The sequence below is a fragment of the Pipistrellus hanaki genome (assembly GCF_964339955.1).
Source record: "Pipistrellus hanaki genome assembly, chromosome: 1".
Lineage (NCBI taxonomy): Eukaryota > Metazoa > Chordata > Mammalia > Chiroptera > Vespertilionidae > Pipistrellus > Pipistrellus hanaki.
This window is the reverse complement of record NC_140503.1, coordinates 144,155,682-144,180,086: the sequence shown is the minus strand read 5'-3', so window position 1 is coordinate 144,180,086 and position 24,405 is coordinate 144,155,682. Positions and strand designations below refer to the sequence as shown.

The following is a 24,405-nucleotide window of genomic DNA, read 5'->3' as shown; positions in this document are numbered from 1 at the left end:
AAGATAAAAAGAGATTGATCAATAGCATGAGATGGGATGACAGACATCAATCAAATGTTCTGTTCCTAAGTAAAGAAATTTTAGCATGTCAGTAGGTTAAACTATCTTTTTCTTTATCTCCAAAAGACTTGTTCCTGGATTCTAAAATAGCTGTTGAAACATATTATCCCTTGCAATAAAAAGATGATGACTGAATACATGTAAAAGAGTGTGCAATAAATAAAATGGTAAATTTTGTTATGTATATTTTACCACAAGAAAAAAAAAGTGAAATGGTAATAGCATCACTAGTATCTTAAAGTGATACCAGAGAAGAAAAACATCAGGCTGCACACGAAAGTCTTGCAGGGGAAAATTCAGAAGCACTTTACAGATGGCAAACTGTCATCAAGGTCTTTAACAGACAATGTAGGTGACTCACAGTAACAGAAACCTTTAGGTATACCTCAGAAAAATCATTCCGCGCTCTCTTTGTAGGAATGCCATTTTCCTATAAAAGAAAAGGTGGTATTTATGATGGTAACATGTCATGAAAATACAGCTGCACCGCAAAGCCATGAAAATATGCCTGTTGCATAAGCATCTCACTAGATGCTGTGCAGAAACCTGAGGAAACGGAGAACCCACCAAAGGCTTGTTTGTTTTCCTCTTAGTATTTGCACCCCCAAGTGCATGAGGCATCGAAGTGTTTCATAAAGTGAATCATCAGAAAAGTTTAATTTCTTTCAAGTATATTCTCCTAGATTTTATAAAATAAGCAAAGGCTCCATTCAGTCTTTTTTTTTTAAAAAAAAAATATATATTTTATTGATTTTGTACAGAGAAGAAGGGAGAGAGAGAGTTAGAAACATCTATGAGAGAGAGTCATCGATCAGCTGCCTCTTGCACACCCCCTACTGGGGATATGCCCGAAACCAAGGTACATGCCCTTGACCAGAATCAAACCCGGGACCTTTCAGTTCCCAAGCCTACGCTCTATCCATTGAGCCAAACCGGCCTTGGCCCATTAGTCTTTAAGGAAAGACTGGCAGTTTCCAGTGATTGCACTTAAAACGGTCATTTCATTATTGAGATGAAACTCCAGGGAACAGGACTAACAAGTCATGAAAATACTCGACTGCGCCTCCTGCCTGCAAATCCCACCACGGTGCGATTACTGAGCCTCCACCATGCACTTTTAAATTAAAACAGAGTATATGCTGGGTTGGGAAGAAAAACTATGCCATCCAGAAATGCTCACACATATTATATGTAACTTTTACACCAAAATGATGACGAATAAAAGAAACAAAACAGAAAAATGATTATTCCAAGTTTGCTGTGAAACATCATTACTATTCCTAAAATACCACATCCCAAAGCACAAGATGCAATAGTTCTAACTAATCATTACAGCCGAGATTGGGGAAAGCATATTCACACAACCACTGTGCGTATCAATCTCCACGTGCCCAGAATTCACTAGTGTATCTTGTCACATTTTGCCCTGCCCTATCCTAATTTCCATATCCCCCCAAAACCATCCTTCCCTAGGCTGAATATTATGCCTGCTAATTTCTAGTCCACTCTTTCTTCCATACCTCTACCCTACCTACCACATGTTTCCCAATGTTATTATTTTTGTTAGCTACACAGATGTTGCCATGGTACATCCTATCAGTCACTCCTTCTTTCATGACCCTGTCCTACCTTAACAGCACTTAACGCTATCTGTCTGACATGTCTGCTTTCTGGTTGTCTGTCTTCTCCAACTGAGTAGGAGCTATATCTATCTTATTCACCACTGCATTCCTAGTGCCTGGAATACTGGCTGGCTTAAGCAATGATTACTGAATGATTAAAACAGCTATTTTAAACCTGTGTGCTGCAAGAAATTTTAAAACATAAGAATTTTTAAAATAATTGACTATTTAATCAAGAGCACTGACCTCTTTTCCCTTAGATTGTCAACTTTAAAAAAATGACAACAGCCAACACAACAATGGCCATCCGGTGTGAATGCCCTGTGTTGAATCATAAAATATATATAGGAGATATAATAGAGTTGTATCTTTTTGGTCATGCCACATAATAAGGTTGCATTTAATGGGTTAGTTCTTGGTACCAGAAATCCTTCTATACAAGTATAGGCACCTGGTTTGTTTGTTTTTAAGTCACTTTGGAGCAAAAAGTGTAGGAAATCATTATTATTATTTTTTTTAAATCAATCAAAATTATACCTCTTTTTCAGATAAACAAAATATATTTTAGGTGTGCTACAGAATTTTAATGAGTCTATTATGTGCCATAAGATGAAAAAGGTTGGAAATCGCTGAATTAAATTAATGAACAAATGAATAAGTGAATGCATGCACTTGTGGCCAAAAGCAAGGAGAGGTGATGGGAAATTCAAGATATTTAGGTTGGATAGTTCACTATCCCAAACAGAACAAAACATATGGATGGTCACACACACACACACACACACACACACACACACACCCTTACACAGGGACACACACGGTAAAATGCAGTTCTTTCTGCTCTCTCTTTGGTTTCATTCTCTCTCCAGATTATATGGCCCTTTGTTCTATAGCTGAACACTTGTTAGAAGTAATGAGCTGAAAGGACTGCACAAGACCAGTTAAGAGTAAAAGTTATGGGTTAGAGCACCTAAGTGCAAATCCCACCTCCACCACAGACTAGATTTCTGACCTTGGGCAAGGCAGTTAACCTCAATAACAACATAAGAGTAATAGTAGCCCTTGCCTATTGAGATAATGAAAGGTAAGCACTGAGCACAATGCTTTGCAAAGCACAATGAGCACCCAATAAATCTTCACTATAATTCTCCTTGTTGCCATCATTATTGACAGCCCAGTCTTCTGAAGGGCTAAAAGGCAGCACAAATCCTACGTCAGCCTTCCATAACCTTTGTATGGTGCCTTATATTTGGCCTCCAAGGTAACAGCAAGAAGGCCAAACCACTCTTGCATCAGAAGCAGCTTCCCACTTTAGTGGCCTCTGTCCTACACTGATTTAGAAAGCCCAATCCCATCAACCAGCCCCGAATGACCTCGACCTGGAATGAAGTTAAGAACCATGCCCCTCACTACATTTGATAATGAAATAAACCAATTAGCTACTGGCATTTTAAGGAAAGAATTTCCAACTCAGGGAGGATAACTAACATTCGCTGCCAAGTATGCCATCTTGCCAGCTAGGCGAAATCTCCCGTGATTCTGCGACACTCTCAGCTCTCAGCACCACCTTCAGCAGCAGGTCTCCCACTCCTATTTGGCTTACATTCTTCCCTGACTCACATCTGTCAAGTAATTTTAGGTTCCAGGAGAAGAGCTATTCAAAGATTACCATCTTCCAACTTTATTTTTCCAGCATCTGCTTCGTAGAGTGGTTCAAGACCATAAGCTTTATAATCAGAATTGCTAGTTAAAAACCCCACCTTCACAACAGACTGGATTTCTGATCATGGGCAAGGCAGTTAACCTCATTAACAACATAAGAGCAATAGTATCGCTAGCCTAGGGTGATAATGCAGGTGAACTTAACCAGCTGTTTGATCTTAGATAAGTCAGTGAAATGCCTTCAGCTTTGGTGTCCTTGGAGATAATAGTGACTCATAAGGATTAAATAAAATGGCATATGTTCACATTATGGCCAGCAAATAGAAAAAAAAACATCAAATGTTAATTATTTTATTATTATTATTAAAAGTAAGCCTGTTGTTAACCTCTTAAATTCTTAACCTTAAATCTTTATTTCCTACCAGATTCTAAGCTTGATGGCCCACTACCATTCCTTTCTCCCTAAGTCTTCCAGACAGAATCCTATTCTCATACAAATTCTAGCTCATGAAGGAGGCTACAGTCCTGTTGTAGCAACTCATGTCCTTCCTGACTTGTGGCCATATTCTTTTCTTTCTAGATGCTTTCAAAAAGTATTTTATGGTGACACTAGAAGTACATATTTTCTTCCCCAAAACAAGTTAAAACAATACCTCTTTAGAGTCCACCTTCAGAGGAATATCATGAAAGGGGGAAATATAGTGACCAACTTCATTCTCTGGAAAGAAAACAAAAAAATTAAACAATGAATAAGCCCATTCTTTAGAGCAAGTATACTTTTATCCACTTTAAAAAGATTTTTAAAGTATTTTCAAAATTAACTTTAACTCCCAATTAAAGTTTAATTCAACTTTTAAAACTTGCTCCACTATAATCATTAAAAAGAAATATATACCAAATAAATCATATTTAGGTTGATGAATTCATTACTTATTTCTGTGGTTTAAACATCCAAAGCAGAAAATGTCTAAAATAGACTAAAATCCCAAATATGAAAAATGTCATTTTGGAAGGTCTTTATTAAGTGAATTGGATTAAAACTGATGTCAATTCCCTAAGAGAAACCGAACAACAGAATTCCCAATTTCTGTCTAGAATTCATATGAACAAAGGTCTAAAGGTCCTACCCAAATAAAAGAAATGAATAATTCCTTTCCACTCAAAGTGGTAACAATGTTAATATTAAGGTACATTTCTTTAAAAAATTTTAATAACAGAAACTTATCTTCATTACATACTGAAATGTATATTTTCAATACTTTTAAAAATATGTATGATTTAAATAAAATACAATAAACCAACAGGCTCTTTTATTGAAATGTATCTGTTTCAATCATCAATCTGTAATTCTTTTCTCTGCTTTAAGTCACAAAGATAAGGTAGAATTTTGAAGAATAAAAATACAATCCTTTAGCCCAGCCAGCATTTTTATTATCATTTGTTAACGGTTCGATTCCCAGTCAGGGCACATGCCTGAGTTGCAAGGCTGGATCCCCAGTGTGGAGTGTACAGGAGGCAGCCAATCAATGATTCTCTCTCATCATTGATGTTTCTATCTCTCTCTCCCTTTCCCTTCCTCTCTGAAATCAATAAAAATTATTTTTTTTAAATTCAATCCTTTAGTACAGTGATTTTCAACCGGTGTGCCCCAAGAATTTTTAAAACATGCAATACCTGACTATTTAGCCAGGGATATTCACCTCATTTCCCTTAGATTGTCAAATGAAAAAATGATAACAGCCAGCACAGCAATAGCCATCAGGTATGAATAAATCAAAATTATACCTATTTTTGGTCAGACCAGCAAAAAACAATTTTTTTTGATATACCACATAATTTTAATTAGTTTATGTGTGCCCTGAGATTAAAGAGGTTGAGAATTGTTGCTTTAGCAGATTACTTCAGTTGTTACACTAGGGAACTACCACTGTGATGAAAATTAACAATAACTTCAACTGTAAGAATTCCGGATGCTACACAAACCAGATAAATTCATTATTAAATTTAAGGCGGGAAACTTGACAGAGTAGCTGGGCTGCCTTTGTAATTAAGAGTGAATGATGTTCTAACCTAGGGGTGTCGAACTCAATCAGAGAAGGGGCCAAAATCTAAAATCCAGCCTAAATCGCGGGCCGAATGGTTTACTGAACAGTCATAAAATGACAATGTCATAAACTGACAGCGGAGTGCAGTGATGACAGCGCGGTGCGGGCCACATTGCAAGGCCTGGCGGGCTGGATTTGGCCCGCGGGCCTTGTGTTTGACACATGTGCTCTAACCGGTTTGGCTCAGTGGACAGAACATCAGTCTGCGGACTGAAAGGTCCCAGGTTCGATTCCAGTCAAGCTCATGTACCGTGGTTGTGTACAAATCCCTGGTGGAGGTGTGCAGGAGGCAGCTGATCGATGTTTCTCTCCCATCAATGTTTCTGACTTTCTATCCCTCTCCCTTCCTCTCTGTAGAAAATCAATAAAATATATATTTTTTTAAAAAAGAGTAAATTGATACCTCCCCCTAGCTGGCTTGGCTCAGTGGATAGAGCATCAGCCTGTGGGCTGAAAGGCCCCGGGTTTGATTCCGGTCAAGGTACATGCCTGGGTTGCGGGCTCAATCCCGGGGGTGTGTGTGTGTTTATGTGCAGGAGGCAGCCCATCAATGATTCTCTCTCATCATTGATGTTTCTTTCTTTTTCTTTTTTTTTTTTTTAAATATATTTTATTGATTTTTTACAGAGAGGAAGGGAGAGAGATAGAGCTAGAAACGTCCGATGAGAAACATCGACCAGCTGCCTCTTGCACACCCCCTACTGGGGATGTGCCCGCAACCAAGGTACATGCCCTTGACAGGAATCGAACCTGGGACCTTTCAGTCTGCAGACCAACGCTCTACCGCTGAGCCAAACCGGTTTTGGCTCATCATTGATGTTTCTATCTCTCTCTCCCTTTCCCTTCCTCTCTGAAATCAATAAAAAATATATATATAAAAAAACAGTAAATGATACCTCTAGCACACAGATCTGGTGACAAATTTCCCTAAAGCTCCAATGCTCTTATTAACTGGGAACAAGCCCCAACAAATGTATTAAGGTGTAGGTTGAGTGCATGTCACTCAAGGCTGAGGAAGATATCAAGCTATGATCGATAAAAGCTAAAGGTCTGTGAGAACTGCTCTTTAAATTGGGATCTAAATAGCATTCTACTTAAATACTAAGGTAATGACAATATATGTTTAAATTGTTCTCTAATTGCAATTTTGGAAGGTAAAAAGAGTGTAAATGAATGAATGGTCTAACTCAGGTAACCATATACTTAGATCATCAAAAAATAGTATAAATAATTAATTTATATAAATAGATAAATGTAGTAAAAATTATTTCTAGGCAAATAAAATAAGCTCTAGATCACATATAATAATGTTTTGGGTGAGCAATTCGCCAATAAATTCACACAGGAGCAATGCATGCAGAGGCCAGGAGCCCGAGTTCTAGTTCCTTGACTGACAAAGTTTATCAATTTATTGGAAACTTAATTTTTTCCCTACATTGTCCAATTAAGCAATGTATAATTTAGTTATGTAAAAGGAAATGTACTAAATACTGGGATACAAAGGTGCTAAAAAGTGAGCTATGCCCATAGCGAAGACAGGGTTATGCTCCATCACAGGAGCACCCTCGGCTTGTAAGCTTAAAGAAAAAGGAGTTCTCCTGGCACATTGAGAGAGCTAGGCACTGACCTAATGCACAAAAAGAAGGATGAGAATCTTCCATTAAACATTTGCTAGAGTCAGTGCTATTATGCTCCATTTAAAGTATTAAGAGTCTCCAAAGGTAGATTTAAAGATATGCACTATCTCCTGATCCTTAAAATGAAAGGGTAATCCATATTATACCTGCGAGCCATAGAGATGGAAATGGTCTATGCAGCAAGTACTGCTGCAATGTACATCACTCTTTAAACAGAAGCACACATTAGAGACAGACAGGCCTTCCTCAGAGGCTCAGAGTAAATTAGTGAAGCTCTGATCAGTTGTCTCTTTCGAGTTGAAACCAAGTTGTTGCCAATTTACTTTTTCAAATACCTATTTTGTTGTTGTTTAAACAGAACAATGCATATGCAAGGTTAAAACAGTAGAAGTCCCCACCTCTCTCCAATTCAGGCCTATCAGAGCAACACACTCTCACCTCTTCAATTTACTTAGGTCTAGTGGAGATTTTATTCATCTCCCTAAATAATATAGAACTATGATTAGTTGTATCCATTTCAGAAATTATCTACTGATTCTAAATTTGAAAAATAAGTTTGGTTCAACCTATTCCTCTTAAACTTTATTATCTAATCTTTACATTTTATAGCTCTTCTTTGTTCTATCAAACATATACAGTATTTCCTGATTCTACTAATCAGCTTTTTACCCCTCCTTCCTCATTCTTCTCACTCCTAGTTATTGTCTCCTAAACTTTTATATTTTCATATCAAGGCTGATAAAATGTTCTATATTCTAATATCAAATTTTCTATGCTTTTCTATTTTCATACAAAGTTGATTCTTGAACAATACAAATTTGAACTGAGCAGGTCCACTTATAAGCAGATATTTTCCCCCCAAAAAATAACAGCCTGGCCGGTATGGCTCAGGGATTGAGCATCAACCCATGCACCAGGAGGCTGCCAGTTTGATTCCCAGTCAGGGCAAGTGCCTGGGTTATGGGCTTGATCCCCAGCAGGGAGTGTGCAGGGGCAGGGGATCAATGTTGATGTTCCTATCTCATCAATGTTTCTTTCTCTCCTGGTCCCTTCCTAAAATCAAAAACATATTTAAAAAAATACTGTTAATGTATTTGCCTTATGATTTTTCTTAATAGCTTCTTTTCTCTAGCTTACTCGATTGTAAGGATAAGATGCATAATATACATAACACACAAATATGTGTTTATTTACAATTTATGTTATCAGTAAGGCTCTATTAGTAAAGTTTTGGGGGAGTCAATAGTTGGTATCCCTAACTCCCATGTTGTCCAAGGGTCAACTATTTCCAAGATTTTCTAAGGATAAGAAAAAACTGAGTGCTTGTTAAACAGATCTCTGGACCCTGGTTGCATTCATACTAGTGAGTCAGGAACTTAAGGAGAAAAATCTGGATATCTGTATTTTTAGCACACCCAAATAACTCTTACGCTCAGGGAAGTTTGAGAAGCACTGTTGATGTGTTGATTTTTAGCCAAGAAGAATGTTAAAATTAAATTCCCTTTCTTGTTCGGCTTCTATTTTGCCCTGTGCTTCTAATTACCTTTCTTCCATTGTGAATCATAATTATTTCTATGAACTGTTTTAATGCCTCACAGACACCATCAAAGCTGTGGAATTGTCTTTACCCATACAGCTCCCTGTAGAAACCTAACCTCCTGCTGATACCTGGACTGAATGCTTGCGTGGCATCCTAAGATTTTGCTTCTATGATCTCCAGCTAAGATTTACTGTTTTTCTGGATCCTATTCATTCATCATTTTTGGTTTACTTGTTTTACGGAAGCATATCTCTAACGTGTGTTCTGTAACAAAGGCTGCATGTGAGGTCAATGTCCCAAGTCTTCATTCAATCTTCACTCCAGGTTAATGGTTGTCTTGGGAGAGAATTCTAGGAAGAATATTATTTTCTCTCAGAATCTGGAAGGCAATACTCCAGTCATCAAGTACTCGGTGTTGCTGATAAGTCAGATACCAGTTTAGTTCTCATTCCCTTTCAAGTGACCTGTTCTCCCTCCCTCCCTCCCCCTGTCACAAGACTTTTATTAGGATCTTCTTTATAATCTCAGTTTTCTGAGATTTCACAATTCTGTGTCTGGGACTTAGAATACTTGGGTCCTTAAATTTTTAGATCTCTTATATCACCCCTTTGATAATTTCTTCTGCATTCTGTCTGTTTCTTCCTTCTGGAATGTGTTCCAGTCAAACCTTTTTTTTCTTTTCTTTTTCTGACATTTTGTTCAAACTTTTTGGTAGATTGCTTTACTCAACTTTCCTGTATTAATTTCCTTGGGCTAACGTAACAAATTACCACAAACTTGGTGGCTTCAAACAACAGAACACTATTCAACCCACTACAACTTCTAGTGAGTTGTCTTAACAGCCATACTGTAATTTCTAAGAGTTCTTGTCCTTTGCCTTTTCTTTATAGCCTCCTCTTCCTTTTTAACGGCTGTAACAGCTACTACAATCTCAGAGGACACCCATATGACTTTTTAAAATTCGAGTTTTCTTTTTCTTCTTTTCCCATTTAGTTTATAAGGTCTCCATAAATTCATTCATGCAGTAAATATTTGCTGAATACAAATATTACACCAACCACTGTTTTAGGTACTAGGTGTACAAATTCCCTGCTCTAAAGGAACTTATATTCAGGGGAGAAGGATTTACAAAAGCAATGAAAATGAGTATGTTTTTAGGATATCAGGCACAAGAAGTACCATAAAGGAAAACTAATCAGGGAAAGAAGAGAGTGAATAATGGAAGGGGAAACTATTACATTGAAAGGCCATGAAAGATCTCTCTGATGGGCCACACGCAGCAGAGCTGAATGGAGTAAGGAAGAGGCCAAGCGGACAGGTAGGGAGGAACACTGCAGGCACACAGGCAAGAATATGCACAGCATTTCTGAGAACAGGCAGGGAGGCAGGATGGCAGAACACATGATCAAAGGGAAGGGTGGTGCGTGATGAATTCAGAGAGGAAGCAGAGTACTAGGTCACATGGTAAATATTTAAAATTTATTCTGAGTGAAATGGAAAGCTGCTGTGGTTTGAGCAGAGTCTGGTCATGACCTGACTTACATTTTAAAAGGGTCAAGGTGACTTGTGTGTGGAAAGCAGACTACAGGGGGACAAGGCTGGAAGCAGGAAGAGTGAAAGATGGTGACATGGAAAAAGTGACAGGAGTGGAAGGGGAGAGATGTAATTGTCTTCTGGATACACTTAAAAGCAGAGCTAAGGGAAGAGAGTGATGAACTAAGATGGGGTCAAAGTAAGAGGCAACAAGAACGATTCCTAGGTTACTAGTTATAGATGTGAAAACAGTCAGGCAGGAATGCGAGGGGAGGGGTCAGGATTTCTGGTTTGTATATGTTAACCTTGAGATGCTTCGTAAACATTTAAGTAGGATACAGGGTGGGAGGCTGGATGAGTAAATTCTGTGTTCAAGAAACTGGGGCTAAATGTTACAAATCCGGGAGGCATAGATGGAAGCTAAAGCTATGGGACTAGATGAGATCAGCTAGAGCAGCGGTTGGCAAACTGCGATTCTCGAGCCATAAATGGCTCTTTGGCCCCTTGAGTGAAGTCCATGCAAACCAGTCCAGCTTCTTCCTCTCTTTTCCTCTCTGAAATCAATAAAAATGTATTTAAAAAGAAGAACATACAGTAATTTCAACATAAGCACATGCCAACTATAAATGATAAAAAAATTCATTGTTAAAGAACTGCATGATTCATCCTCATGCTAAACAAATGCAATTATCCATAGCACTGTTTCAGTAAGTGAACCAGTTGCCTACTCCATAGTAATAAAAATCCAAATTATGAAAAGTACATTTTCAAGTTATTAATGAAACAAGCAAAATATGCAGGCTATCAAAGGGGAATGCTGACATGTAGAGACTTTGGCCCCATGTAATAAGTATAACCTGTATTATGACTTTACAATTAATTCAAGACTGTAGGGCAGTAACAAAAAACTCTTGAGACGTGCGAATTAATAAATTGAAATAGATGCAAAATATTCCATTTTATTCACATTCCACTGTTTTCACCTTTCACAGAATGATGTAAGAATTTTGATTTTATGTCTTAAAGTCAAATAGGAAAGGAAATAACATATTAAATATCTATACACAGTCTCATTTAACTACCACAGCAAGTTGGTAAAATCATTACTGGTATCCCCATTTTTCAGATACCCAGGATAATCAAGCCAGGCCCACAACCTAAGCGCTTGACTTAGCGTTGTGTTACAGAAACAGTCTAGACTTGCTTCTGGAAGTTTCAGAAATCATCTCAATCAGCATGTCCCAAACTAAATTCCCTGAAACGCTAGGAGTCACTAAGATATTAACAAATATTCTGAGAAACTGGGACTCTGGAGTTCAAAGTTTGGGACAGTGACATCAGAATTCCCAGAACTTTAAAGAGGCGATAAAATGGGAAGTGTTCTGCTAATTTATTAAACCATGAAGACCTTTTTAAAAGAAAACCCAGTAACATCCATGGTTTGCTTGTGCTCCAACTAAGTACAGTTTGGAAAATAATCATCTAGTCCCATCTCTTCTTTCCATGGTTAAATCAAGTCAGGTACAGAAAGGTTAAATGACTCACTCAGGCCACACACAAAGTTACTCAGAGTGCCAGGACTGGCACCAAGTGGCCTGCTGATTCCATCAGGATGCGCTTGTGTCTTCTTACTTTAATAACTGTTTCTATAAAGTTCAAAACTAATTAAGGGGGGGGGGGTAGTATTACATCAATCACTTATTCTGATTCCTCTGAATGGCAGCTAGAACCCATTGACAAACATTAAGCTAAAAAAATGGTTTACTTCCCACTGCGCTGGTATTCCAGATATATTAGGAAATGTGGGGAATGATTCTTCATAATGCTGAACAACACTTTCCAGCCAAGGAGTGCTATGCTCATGTTTTTCTTTGAAGTGAGACAGAACTGCACCCTAGTACTGCATACAGGTACCATCAGAATTTAAAATATCTCATTTGTGACCATCTTTACACAGAGCTACTTGTTTACTGCTTTCCCCTTACCCCCTTACCCTAAAGGAGCTTCCTGTCACTTTGTCTTACCCCTTCCAGCAAGTATTAACAGTCCTGGGCCAAGGATGCCATCTGGCGTTTAGCTCAGAAATTGTTTCAACAACCTACCTTCCAATTACTGTCTCATCATCTGGCCCTCTGCAAAACCACACTCCCCTTTCTTCCAATTCTTGCCCATTTACCTCAGTAAAAGATTTCTTCTTCCTTTCTGCTGTTTATCCTAACAGAATGAAAAAATATTCTATTTGCGGCATGCTAGTTACAGAAAAATCACAAGTCTTCAATACACAGTGAGCGGCCAATATAAAACACAGCCTAAGAAATGCCCTAAAGGAGGCTTTGCCTCAGTAGAGGTCGTTAGGATATCTATTAGTCATCCAATGCCTTCAAAGAGTATCAGTGCTGAGATGGACCTGGAAGATCACTGTTAGGCCAACGGCTTCATTTTACAGCTACCAGTCAACTGGCCCCGAGAGAAGAAATGAAGCAATCACCTGCCCAACAGCGCAAAGTGCGGGCACATGGCAGAGCCGGGCTTACGGCCTGGGACGCCCCATTCCAAAGTCAGTGCTTGTCACCTACACCATGTGCTCCAGGCTCCTTAAGACTGCTTTTTTTTCTCAACTAACATCCAAACAGAATATCTGTTAGTGTTTTTATATTCTCCTTAACTAATTATGCTGATGTTATGAATCTCAAGAGCAGGGCTCATAACTAAACCTCCTCAATGCCATGCCTAACAGTGCTGAGCTTACTTCTGTTTTTTTGTCTATTATTAATACTATACTTACGGCAAATCTAGAATACCTTCACCATATCATGCCTTAGAGATGCCTTTATCTGCTTAAACACCTAACTGCCATTTTTACCACTTTCTATGAAAAAAACTGTTCCCAAAAATCATCTCATTGTAACTTTTGGAACACAACCCATGCAGAAAGGAGGGATTTCTTACTGAGGGTTCCTATTGAGGGTCAGTCATACCCAAACAAGGATGAAAAAGAATGTGTATGTAGCATGGAGGGGACAAGCAACCAATTTTAAGAAAATGGGGATTTTAGAACCCGTTGCATTATAATCACAAGGTCTTAGGCAACCTCAGGTTTCTCTGCCATAAACTGCTCCTCAACCCTAAGCTCGGATCAGGTATGTGTAAATAGTTTGTAAATTACAGACATCAATCATGACCATGATTATAGGTACTGTCATAGTAATTTACATGCTAGACCTATGGCTAAATCACTTTACATACGGTGTGCTTGTGGTTTTTATAGCCCCAGTGTACAGATGAGGAAAACCAAGGCTCAGCAAGTTGGGAAATGTCTCGGGGGCCAAAGCTGTGAGCTGAAGGAATCGAGCTTAGGCCTGACACTCTGGAGCGGATGCTCCTAACAGGTGGGGGATACTGCTAGGCTGACTTCACAGGAAAAAAAAAGGACGACTCTCCACCCCCAAGCCCTAAGGGGGGCTCTGAACTCAATGAAGCATGGCTGCATCGCTACCAACTTCGCTATTTCCGGGTTATAGGGGGCTCCACAGAGAAATACCTGGGTGCAAAGAAAAGCGAGAATAACGGGGACCTGGGTCTCTCTGCCCGTCTTAGCAGGCCAGTCCGGCGCCCAGAAAGCCCTCTGCCCTCCGGGCTTGGGCCTGCTCACTTTGGGGACGGGTTGGGGGAGCGGGTGGGGGGGGGGGCTCCCCTGGAGCCAGTGAGACTCTGGAGCGTGGGTCTCATTCAAGGTGGAAGCTTGTGAATGTAAATACTAGATTCTAGCAGTATTTCCCAAAGTGTGGTACGCGTACCCCCAGGGGTACGGGAAGAGTTTGGTGGGAGTACGCGTTGCACCGGAGTTTGGTGGGGATATGCACTGCCCCGTGCTTAGCTGCGCCTAATTCTACATTCCCATGTGTTACGAAAATTATAGAAGGGGTACACATATGTCAAAAGTTTGGGAAACACTGCTCTAGGGGATCATCAGAGTCCCCGCTGGGCTAGACATCTGGGCTCCGCCCGCCTCTCCAATAGCACAGCCCGCAGCCTCCAGAGGAGGAGCCCGGGGAGGAGCCGGGGAGGAGCCTGAGGAGGAGCCGGGGGAGGAGCCTGGGGAGAGCCGGGGGAGGAGCTTGGGGAGAGCAGGGGAGGAGCTTGGGGAGAGCCGGGGAGGAGCCGGGGGAGGAGCCTGGGGAGAGCCGGGGGAGGAGCCTGGGGAGAGCCGGGGAGGAGCCTGAGGAGGAGCCGGGGGAGGAGCCCGGGGAGGAGCCGGGGAGGAGCCTGAGGAGGAGCCGGGGAGGAGCCTGAGGAGGAGCCGGGGGAGGAGCCTGGGGAGAGCCGGGGAGGAGCCTGAGGAGGAGCCGGGGGAGGAGCCCGGGGAGGAGCCTGGGGAGAGCCGGGGGAGGAGCCTGAGGAGAGCCGGAGGAGGAGCCGGGGGAGGAGCCTGGGGAGGAGCCTGGGGAGAGCCGGGGAGGAGCCGGGGGAGGAGCCTGAGGAGGAGCCGGGGGAGGAGCCCGGGGAGGAGCCTGGGGAGAGCCGGGGGAGGAGCCTGAGGAGAGCCGGAGGAGGAGCCGGGGGAGGAGCCTGGGGAGGAGCCTGGGGAGAGCCGGGGAGGAGCCGGGGGAGGAGCCTGGGGAGAGCCGGGGGAGGAGCCAGGCCACGCGGCCGCGAGGGGGCGGGCCGGCGGGCGGGGTGAAGAGCTCCCCGCCCCCCTCGCCCTGCGGGAGCCGTGGCGGCCGGAGTCGGGTAAAGGCTGCGGGGCGGCGGGGTGACCGCGCGCGCGACCCGGGAGGGCGGGGCGCCGCCGGCCGCGCTGCCTCCGCGCCGCCTTCCGGGACGGAGGCCGCTCCCCACGCGGCGCTCCGGCGGCTCGGCGCGGCCTGGGTACGCGGGAAGGCGGTCTGGGCCGCCAGGCCGCCATGGGGGCCCCCAGGAGGGAGGAGGGAGGCGGGAAGGCTGCGCGGGGCGCCGGTGACACACGAGCCTCCGCAGCCTCCGCGCGGCGGGGCCCGGCCGGTACTCACTGAAAAAGAGGCGGTAGCCGGGCGAGGGGGACTCGCCGCGCCCCTCCGTGCGGTACGAGGCCATGGCGCGGCGCGGCGCGGGCCCAGCGGCCGCTCCCTCCCGCAGGCGGACGACGAGGGCGCCCGCGCGCCCGCCCCGGCCGGTACGCAGCAGCGGCAGCAGCGCCCGCATGGCGTCGGCGGTCCGTGGCGTCGGCGGCCGGCTCCTCACTGGGGGGTGCTGGGAGCTGCCGCGCACCGGCGCCCCCTGGCGCCCGGAGTGGGCACTGCCGGCCGGCGGCTGGGACCTGGAGCCCTGTCCCGCCGGGCTGGCCCCTGGGACCCTGCGATGCTGCTGGTCCGACTCGGTGATTTTGAGAAATTAGAGAGCACAGCGAATTGTTCACTGCACCCCCCCGCGAGCCCGGGGTCCAAAGGTGAGCAAGACAAGGGCTACCGCCCCGAGAAGCTCACTGCCATCAATGCATACCTGCGTTCATTTATATAAACTCCAAAAATCAATACTTAGAATTACCATATTTATTATAATGACGCAATATTGAGTGACTGTGCCAGGCGTTACTCTAGAGTCTAGATCCTGCCCAGTGTTGGCGACAAGCATACGCGCACACACACAGAAAAACTTAAGACACATAATGATCCTTGTGAAAATGACCTTGACACTGACTTAAAGAGCAAAAACAAGTAGCTTCTATGACCTCCAAGAAGTCCTCATTTAACCCAAGTAAAAGCGATGCATCCTTCTTTTTTCTAACGTTTTCACTTATACAATGGCGTTTGATACTGTACGTATATGTTTGAGAAACTGTCATGTTTCCTGTTTCTCCCTGGATTGATAAGGTGCCAAGCATTTAGGACTCACGTTTTAGTGTCCTTACAGGAGGTAGCACCATGCCCTTGCATATCATAGTGGCACTTTGGTTGTTGAGTGAAATTGCTCCTGGAATCCCCTCTCACCAACTCTTTCTCATTAACATATGAAATGACTTTCCAGAAAAACTTGTGGAAACAGTTATGATAGGCACAACCTCCCCTTCTTCATATTCTTCCCTCATCTCAGTCCAAATTGGCTTCCTCCACCTTTTCAAGGTCATCAGATGACCTCCTTGTTTGTCAAACATGAAGGTCAATTCTCAATAAATTGTAGTGAGAGAATTTGAAGACAGCAGTAAGGGAGGCTTTCAAAATCAGAAATTAAAACTTGTTTAAAAATTTAAATATTTCACTTATTATTCTACAAAAGTAAAAGTAACAAAAGTAGCAATTCTACAAATAGACCAAAAAAGTACACTTGTGATCTTTGCAAAACTTAAGTGAAATGGTTTTAGTTAAGAGGCACTTTTAAAATAATACTTTCTTAAAATAATTGTAATTAAAAATTTTAATAAGCACAATGAAAACATAAATTTATGAAAAATATGTTTATTTTTAAATATATATATTTTTGTTGATTTTTTAGAGAGAGAGAAGCATTGATCGCTTGCCTCCCACAAACACACAACCTGACTGGGGATTGAGGCAGAAACCTGGGCATGTGCTCTGGCTGGGAATCAAACCAGCAACCTTCTGATGCATGGGATGACACTCAACCAACTGAGCCACACCAGCCAGGGCAAAAATATCCAAAATCCTGGCTCTTACAAGATAAGACAAACATCTTTATGTAGATTATATTAACTAGTTTATAGGAATTAAGTCACGATTACATATCTGATCCTAGCCTAAACTAGTTAACCAAACTCTGTTCCATGGCTACAACCTACATCCTTTGGTTATTAATGTTAACAAAATAGACACACAAAAAAATTGGATGAAGCTTATTCACAACAATCTGAAAGCAAAATAAATAAATAAAATCTTATTAAAATGATTCTATAGCCATCATGTAACTTTTTGGAGAGGAAATAGTACTTATATCTAAGCAACATTCAGAATTTTGATCAACATGAATGTCTGGAGGAAGTGATACAAGGTTCTCTCCTATAGGAGGGAGCCAGGTTTTTTTTTTTCCATCTTGTTGTTCTGATGTGTTTGATCTCCATTGCTAGGGTAATCCTCATAATTCAAAATTAACTGCTACAGCACCAACCACCACAGGCTCATTTCACCTGGCATGAAAGAAGAAAAAGGAAAAAAAAAGGGTATGTTCCTTCCCTTAGGAACACCTCCCAGAGATTGCATACCTAACTTAGTGCTCTGTATATAACATCTGTGTTAGAGCACTAGTTAAGTATACAATTTTACCTATATGTTCCCAAAAATTCTAGTTTAGCACTTCTTAGTTGGGATTCAGGAATCTGTGTTTTAACAACTCCACCAGGTGATTCTCATCATGAGAGAAGGTTGGGAAACACTGACTTAGACTTCCATCCCAATAAACAGAACTTAGTCTACTGGTCACAACTAATAACCTTTTTTTCTGGGTGGTCATAGGCCCAGATAAAAATTGGGAGCCATACTACTACAAAAGGGGACAATCGGCCAAAACTAATTTTGCTCAGTGGATAGAGTGTTGGCCTGCGGACTGAAAGGTCCCAGATTTGATTCAGGTCAAGGGCATATACCTTGGTTGCAGACACATCCCCAGTGGGAGGTGTGCAGGAGGCAGCTGATTGATGATTCTCTCTCATCGATGTTTCTAATTCTCTATCCCTCTCTCTTCCTCTCTGTAAAAAAATCAATAAAATATATATTTAAAAAATAAGTGTGTTTTTTGTTTGTTTGTTTGTTTTGTTTTTTTAAAGGGACCTATCAGCAGTCTTCCACAAATGTAATTTTCTTTCCTTACAGTACAACTTCCTTGGAAAGGTCCATAAGAACATTATATATTTATATATTTGTATATTTCTACTACAATTGTGAACAGGGTTCACATTCTTCCCTACTGGGCACCTGGGTTCTTTCAGCATCTCCAATTATTTCATACAGTCAATATCTTTAGGGGATATTGTCAATAACTACTTAGACTCAACTGAGATTGTAGATCTTAAAATGTTTTTTTTCAAAAGTGGTGGCCTTGTAACGTGTCCACTTAAGTAGGCTAAACTATAAGGCAGACTCTCCCATAACAAAAGGGAGAAATTTCTTTTGTGCATGTATCACAATAGCTGTATAATTTCATTATTTCCTTATGAAACAAAAATGATTATTCTATTAACCTTTGAAGTTCAGATGGTTCAACAAGATGAAACCTTAATGAGACAGAGTTGTGGAGTAATTCTAATGATCTTAACTCATACAGATTCTTAGATTAAAATACAAAATTCCAGGGGTCTGATTTTACACATGTTATTGTTTCATGGCATTAAAAACAATAGCTTTTTTAAGAAAATGGTGAAAAGAAGAATTTTCCCCAGATTATCTTTCCTCAAATTAACACCATTCTGTTTCCTAACACTTGCAGTTATCCATTGAGAGAGTCTAACATGTAATTCTGAGGGCCCTCCTGCTAATAGCTTTCTTAATCCTGGTAGTATGTCTAGCTGCCAAAAAGTTATGTGCATCCTGATTTGAAGAAACCAGTAGTAATATTAAGAAACCAGTAGTAATATTAAGCTTTTTAGAATATGAAATGTTTACTTAAAAAATATTGAAGTGTAATTGTTACTTTGTAAATCGCATCTTAAAATGTTACTGAAAAGAATTCTAGGGACAAAATAGGCAGTTTAGGTAAAAAAGAGGGTCCATGCATAGGTGAGGGCTTGGAGCTGTCAGAAGGCATACACTCACAGAGAACATAAAAATGCCACAGGATAAGCGGAGAGGAAGGCCTACATTCACAGAGTATAAAGAAAAATCACAAGAAGGAAACATACTTTCACAGAGTATAGAGAAATGTTGACAGATGCCAGGAATAGGGAAACATATTTTCACAGGAGATACAGCAATGTTGTTAAAGATGGGAGAGAAAAAAGAGGAGGGCACCGAGTGAGTTTTGGACTTTGAAACTGATATTCTGCAAAAGAGTGACCAATTAGAAAAGCAGAGAGTCATAAAATGGGGAAAGGGTCCAATTGGAAGGGCACATGAAGAGACAACCCACCTTGACTGGCCTGGGCCTGTGGACTGGGGGCAGCTCCTGCATTTAGCGTCTGCCCCCTGATGGTCAGTGGGCATCACAGTGACCGGTCATTCCACCGTTCATTCTACCATTCGGTCTATTTGCATATTAGGCTTTTATTACATAGGATGATTTAGGAAAATTGATTTATAAATTATATGTATGAAGGACCAGAATAGGAAAGTAACTCAAATATAGGACATAAGGACCCAGACATTAGTTCTAGCAGTGGAAACAGCAAGGAATGTTGTATTTGAAAAAAATTATAAAATACGATGCCTATTTGGAAGTAGGGAAATGACAATGGAATAGTGGGGAAAAAAATCACTATTTTCTATACAGAATAATCCAAGGGCATGTGGTGTTATGCTCAGGTATCAGGAAATAACAATGGGAGAGAAACTTTGGGGCATGTTGAGTTGAAAACAATACAGAAAGCTCCCAGGGAAGAATAGAGTATTTCATCCTTAGGATTCTCTGAGAAGCAGACTCTGAGGTCAAGTTTAGTATGTGCTGTGTTTATTTGGTTGTATCCTTGGGACTGGTTTGTGGGAGTAAAGGTAAAAAGCAAGATTGGGTAACTACCATAACCTCAGCTGACCCTGTAGAACACTCTGGAGTTTGAATGGCCGGTAGAGCTGGCCAGTCTAGGGCCAAAATCATTGGGTCTTCATAACCCCAAATGATTGGATGGGGGCTTCTGTGGAAAGGCATAATTTGGACAAAGCATGAAGGCCATCCCTGAAAATGCTGACAGCTAACTCAAAAAGTCCTTCATTAAAGTCCCATACATATCACAGTGATTTTCACAACTATGAAACTGGGGTGAAGATGGGAATTTTAGCTAAAGAAAAATTATTAGTGAATCCCAATTCAGTTTCTGCCTTTTTTAAAATATGTATTTTATTGATTTCAGAGAGGAAGAGAGAAAGAGAAACATAAATGATGAGAGAGAATCATTGATTGGCTGCCTTTTGAACATCCCCTACTGAGGAATGAGCCTGAAACCAGGGCATTTGCCTTGACTGGGATCAAACTCTGGTCATCTGGTTCAAAGCTCGACACTCAACCACTGAATTGTACTGTCTGGGTGGTTTCTACTTTTAGCATTCAGAAGCAGAACACAAAGTCTACCATGGTTATAGTTCTCATTTTCAGAAATGCTGGATGCTCCTAATGAGAAATAAAAGATTTTAGCATTATGAAGTAGTCATTTATGTGTTAACTTTTATAAAAGCAACATGAACAGTTTTCCTTACAACATGATAAATAAGGAAATTTAATTTTTTCTCCCCCTAATTTTCATTGCTCATGCTTTCTAGCCAAGTTAGCTTTCAGGCTCTGGGCCATGAAATATTGCAGTATCTAATAAAAGTGATGAGAATTTTGAAACAATTTTGAACATTTTCTAATTTACCTGTTTAGGGACACATAGACTGTAATATTTCACTGGCCTTCTGAATACTTTATCTAAAAGGGGAATTTAAAAAGTACTTTTATGTTACCAAATATCCTATCTAATAAAGAGCTAAATACATTTTCCAGCTAAATACAAATCAAAGTTCTATATCATTTCTCATTTAAATATTATTATTCTATTGTGAAACAAAGTTATCATCATGACAATAGGACAAAACAAAAGAAGCTTTGTCTGCTAACTTTAGATCTTGAAACTAGTGGCACGCACCAGGGGAGGGGTGTCCCCTCAGCCCAGCCTGCACCCTCTCTAATCAGATATCCCTCTCACCATCTGGGACCACTGGCTCCTAACCGCTCACCTGCCTGCCTACCTAACCTTCCCTAACCTCTCTGCCTGCCTGCCTGATTATCCCTAACTACATCTGGCTGCCTGCCTGATCACCCATAACTGCCCTCCTCTATTGGCCAATGTGGTTCTGATTGGTCTTTTTTTGTGCCAGTCAACATCAAAAGCTCCGCCTCTTTGGCAGCCATTAGCTCCTCACAGTTGACCCAGATTTGATTCTGATTGGTTGGTTTCTATGCCAGTCAGCATCTCTGGGCCTATCAATGGGGCCTGACCGGGAAGGCAGTGCTGATTAGCAGCCCTGGTGGAGACCTGGAGAGAAATGGAGGTGTGGCTGCTGACCAGGCCTGGAAAAAAAGAAAGAGGCAAGTGCTGATCAACAGCTGCCACAGAGGCTATGGATCAGACCCTGCTTCTCTCTTCAGGACTCTCTAAAGTCCTGATTTGCAGCCCCTTCAGCAGTCAGTGCTGGGTCACCATGGCAACCCAGCACTGACTGCAAGACTGACTTCCAGTTGGTCAAGTTTCCTGGTTGTTGTGGATGTGACAGACCCAGGGTTTTTATATATTAGGGTGACCAGAATAGGCAAATCCACAGAGACAGAAAAAAGATTAGTGGTTCTCAAGAAATGGGGGGAGGGAAGAATGGGGAGTGATTGCTTTAGGGGTCTGGGGTATTCTGGGGAGATAAAAATGTTTTGAAACTAGAGAGAGGCTGGTTGCACATTACTGTGACTGCACCAGATGACAATGAGTTATACACTCTAAAATGGTTAATTGTATGTTACCTCAATTTTTAAAAAGGGAAAAGTTAGGTCTAATACGGTTGATAATAACTGTTTAGGTATTTCTGACCATTTTTTGTTCCATTAATCCCATTAGTATCTACATGAGGCCTATGAACTCTTCAGAAAATAACATTTGTAAATGCATAAAACAAAGTGCATAAATATATTGGCCTATATATTTAAAAAAATACTTTTATAAAACATGTGGTGTAATAACATACATGCTTCTTCACTGAGACATCAAATGACTAGATCTAGCAGCAGATCTAATAACTACATAAATTTGAAGTAATGATGGGTGTAAATGATATTCAGAGACATCAGTAACAACAGGGAAATGATGTAACAATTACATACCATTTACTAGTATATTGGAAACAAAAATCATAGATACTACTAACACTAGTTTGTTGCCTAACTAAATTTTAGTTAGAAGTAAATGAAAATAAATATGTAATCTTTTTTAAAATCCAAGTTCACTGACCCTCTAAAGTCTACCTTAGAACCCCTGGTGGCAAACATCTATTAAAGGGAGAGGCATATATTCTTTCTTCTTTGCCTTTGGATTCTTTAAGACTGCCAAGGTTGAAGAGCAGATAAGAGGTCTGTCTGTCCTCTTCCGATCTGTAAAAATATTTTTCTTCCTTGTTTTAAAAGACATTTTGATCCAAATTTTGAAGAAACAAATGTTCCAAGAAGCAAACCCAGCATACAGAGACATAATTTATTAAAAGACGAGAAATTAGTTTTAGTCCCTCTTTGTCTGGGGTGGGGGGAAGTTGTCCTTAGTATGTGGCAATTTGTTTCTGAATGATTGCATGTACGTGACCATAAGCCCATGTCCTGATGCCCATATACTTTTTAAAAATAGAAGACTATCAAGGTGCTTTTAACAAAGTCCCAATGATGTGCATAATACATTGGTGTTAAGCTTTTAGTATTCCTGTTACTAAATTGGATGTAATAAAATTTATCCATCATACAAGAATCACATGTGATTTAACTACACATTGTTAAATAGCATGAAAAAATAGAAAGTTTTGCTTGATTAAGTATTAATACTGCTTGTAGGCTAAAATAATCATGAGAAATTTCAGCTCCAATGCCACATTATAAATCCCTTGTAATATTATAAATACAGTAATCATGGTAATACTCTAATCCAATTCAAGGGTGAGCTAGTAAATTGGTAATAATAGGTTCTGAACAAAATCTAATGAGACAACCCATTTTCTCTCCCCATTTTCTAAATTTTCCCTTTAGGCCTTGAACAGTGGAAATTAATTTTGTCTTTAAAAGGTTTAACCATAGAATTTCTATTTTTTTTTCTTTTTTTTACTATGTTAATTATATAGAATAATGGTTTTCAAATTGGATTTAAAGGACCCTGGGTTCCAAAGGAAATCCCTTGAAATAAATTTTAAGTAATCCATTGCAAGAAAATAGGGACAGAATTAATTTATATCAATATTCATTTCCATACCACAAAAAAATTTCAGGGCACCAAAAAAGAAGGCATAATGGTTACATAATTTCAGTTGGTGATGCTTGTGTTATAAACTCAGTTGCTGAGTTTTTCTTGTTTGGAAGTCATTTTTAGAAAGAAAACTCATCCTTTATGCCCTTCTTTATTCATCCTTTCATTCATACAACTAATATTTACTAAACATGCATTCTGTAGCAGGAACAATGTATCAGTAACTGGGTATAGAATGATGGAAAAAAAAAAAGGAAAATTATCTGTCCTAATGATGTTTAGTGTCTGGTGAGGAATTCAGGTGTTACATATACACATAAATTTATTGATAAGATTAAAAGCTGAGATAAGTGCTGTGAAGAAAAATATAGGCAGCTATGAGTAGAGGTAACAGAGATTTGATTTACTGAAGATCAGGGAAGGCCTCAGTAAGGATATGACAATTCAGCTGATACTTAAAGGAGAAGTAGGAGACAGCCAAAGGAAAATGGCATAAGAAGAGATCATGCAAAGGTATTGACACAATATTTGCCAATAGATATTTTCTGAGAAAATACTTGCTAGGATATCTGAAATATATATTTTCCACAGGATGAATTCTCCAGGAAGCAGAACCTAAGACGGAATATTTACCAGGAAGTTTTCTTAGGACTAATCCCCGTGGAAGGCAAAGGAAGGATTCAGGATCTGGAAAGAGTCCAGTTGTAATGCTGACCCAAATGATAGCTTTGGCTGGTCACATAGGGAGCTCTAGAAGCAAATGGCCTGTTAGAATTATCCCTTATGGTGCCAAAATATCGATAGCTGGACCTTTATAACCTTCTTTCCTCACAGCAGTCATTGATGTAAGCCACTTGGGTAAGGGTGTGACCTTGGGCAAGGTGGCTCTGCAGCTGGTGCCATCCCTGAAGGCTATCTGCTCACAGCACTCCCTGGTGCGGGCAGCAAGCCCATCGGGAACTGTGTGACATACTTCTGAAACATTCAATGTTACAAAAAACTTTTATAATTTCATAAAAAGTAAAATAACCTGTTAATAAAAACAGTAGAAGACAAAAATAGGCAATTCACAGAAGAATCACAAATATATAAACACTAGAGGCCCAGTGAACGAATTCATGTACAGGTGGATTCTGGCCAGCCCAGC

The 24,405-nt window shown here is 40.7% G+C and overlaps 1 protein-coding gene across 1 annotated transcript in view; it reads right to left on the bottom strand.

Moving 5' to 3' along the window:
* The window catches only part of PPA2 (inorganic pyrophosphatase 2), a 70,833-nt gene extending 55,422 nt beyond the window's left edge, over positions 1–15,411 (bottom strand). Inside the window, exons 1-2 of the mRNA XM_084872819.1 lie at positions 15,169–15,411; positions 3,998–4,062 (exon numbers count right to left, since the gene is read on the bottom strand). Of these exons, the coding sequence (XP_084728945.1) occupies positions 3,998–4,062; positions 15,169–15,340 (237 nt within the window). The 5' untranslated portion in view covers positions 15,341–15,411. The remainder of the gene's footprint in view (positions 1–3,997; positions 4,063–15,168) is intronic.
* Between the last annotated feature and the right edge of the window lie 8,994 nt (positions 15,412–24,405).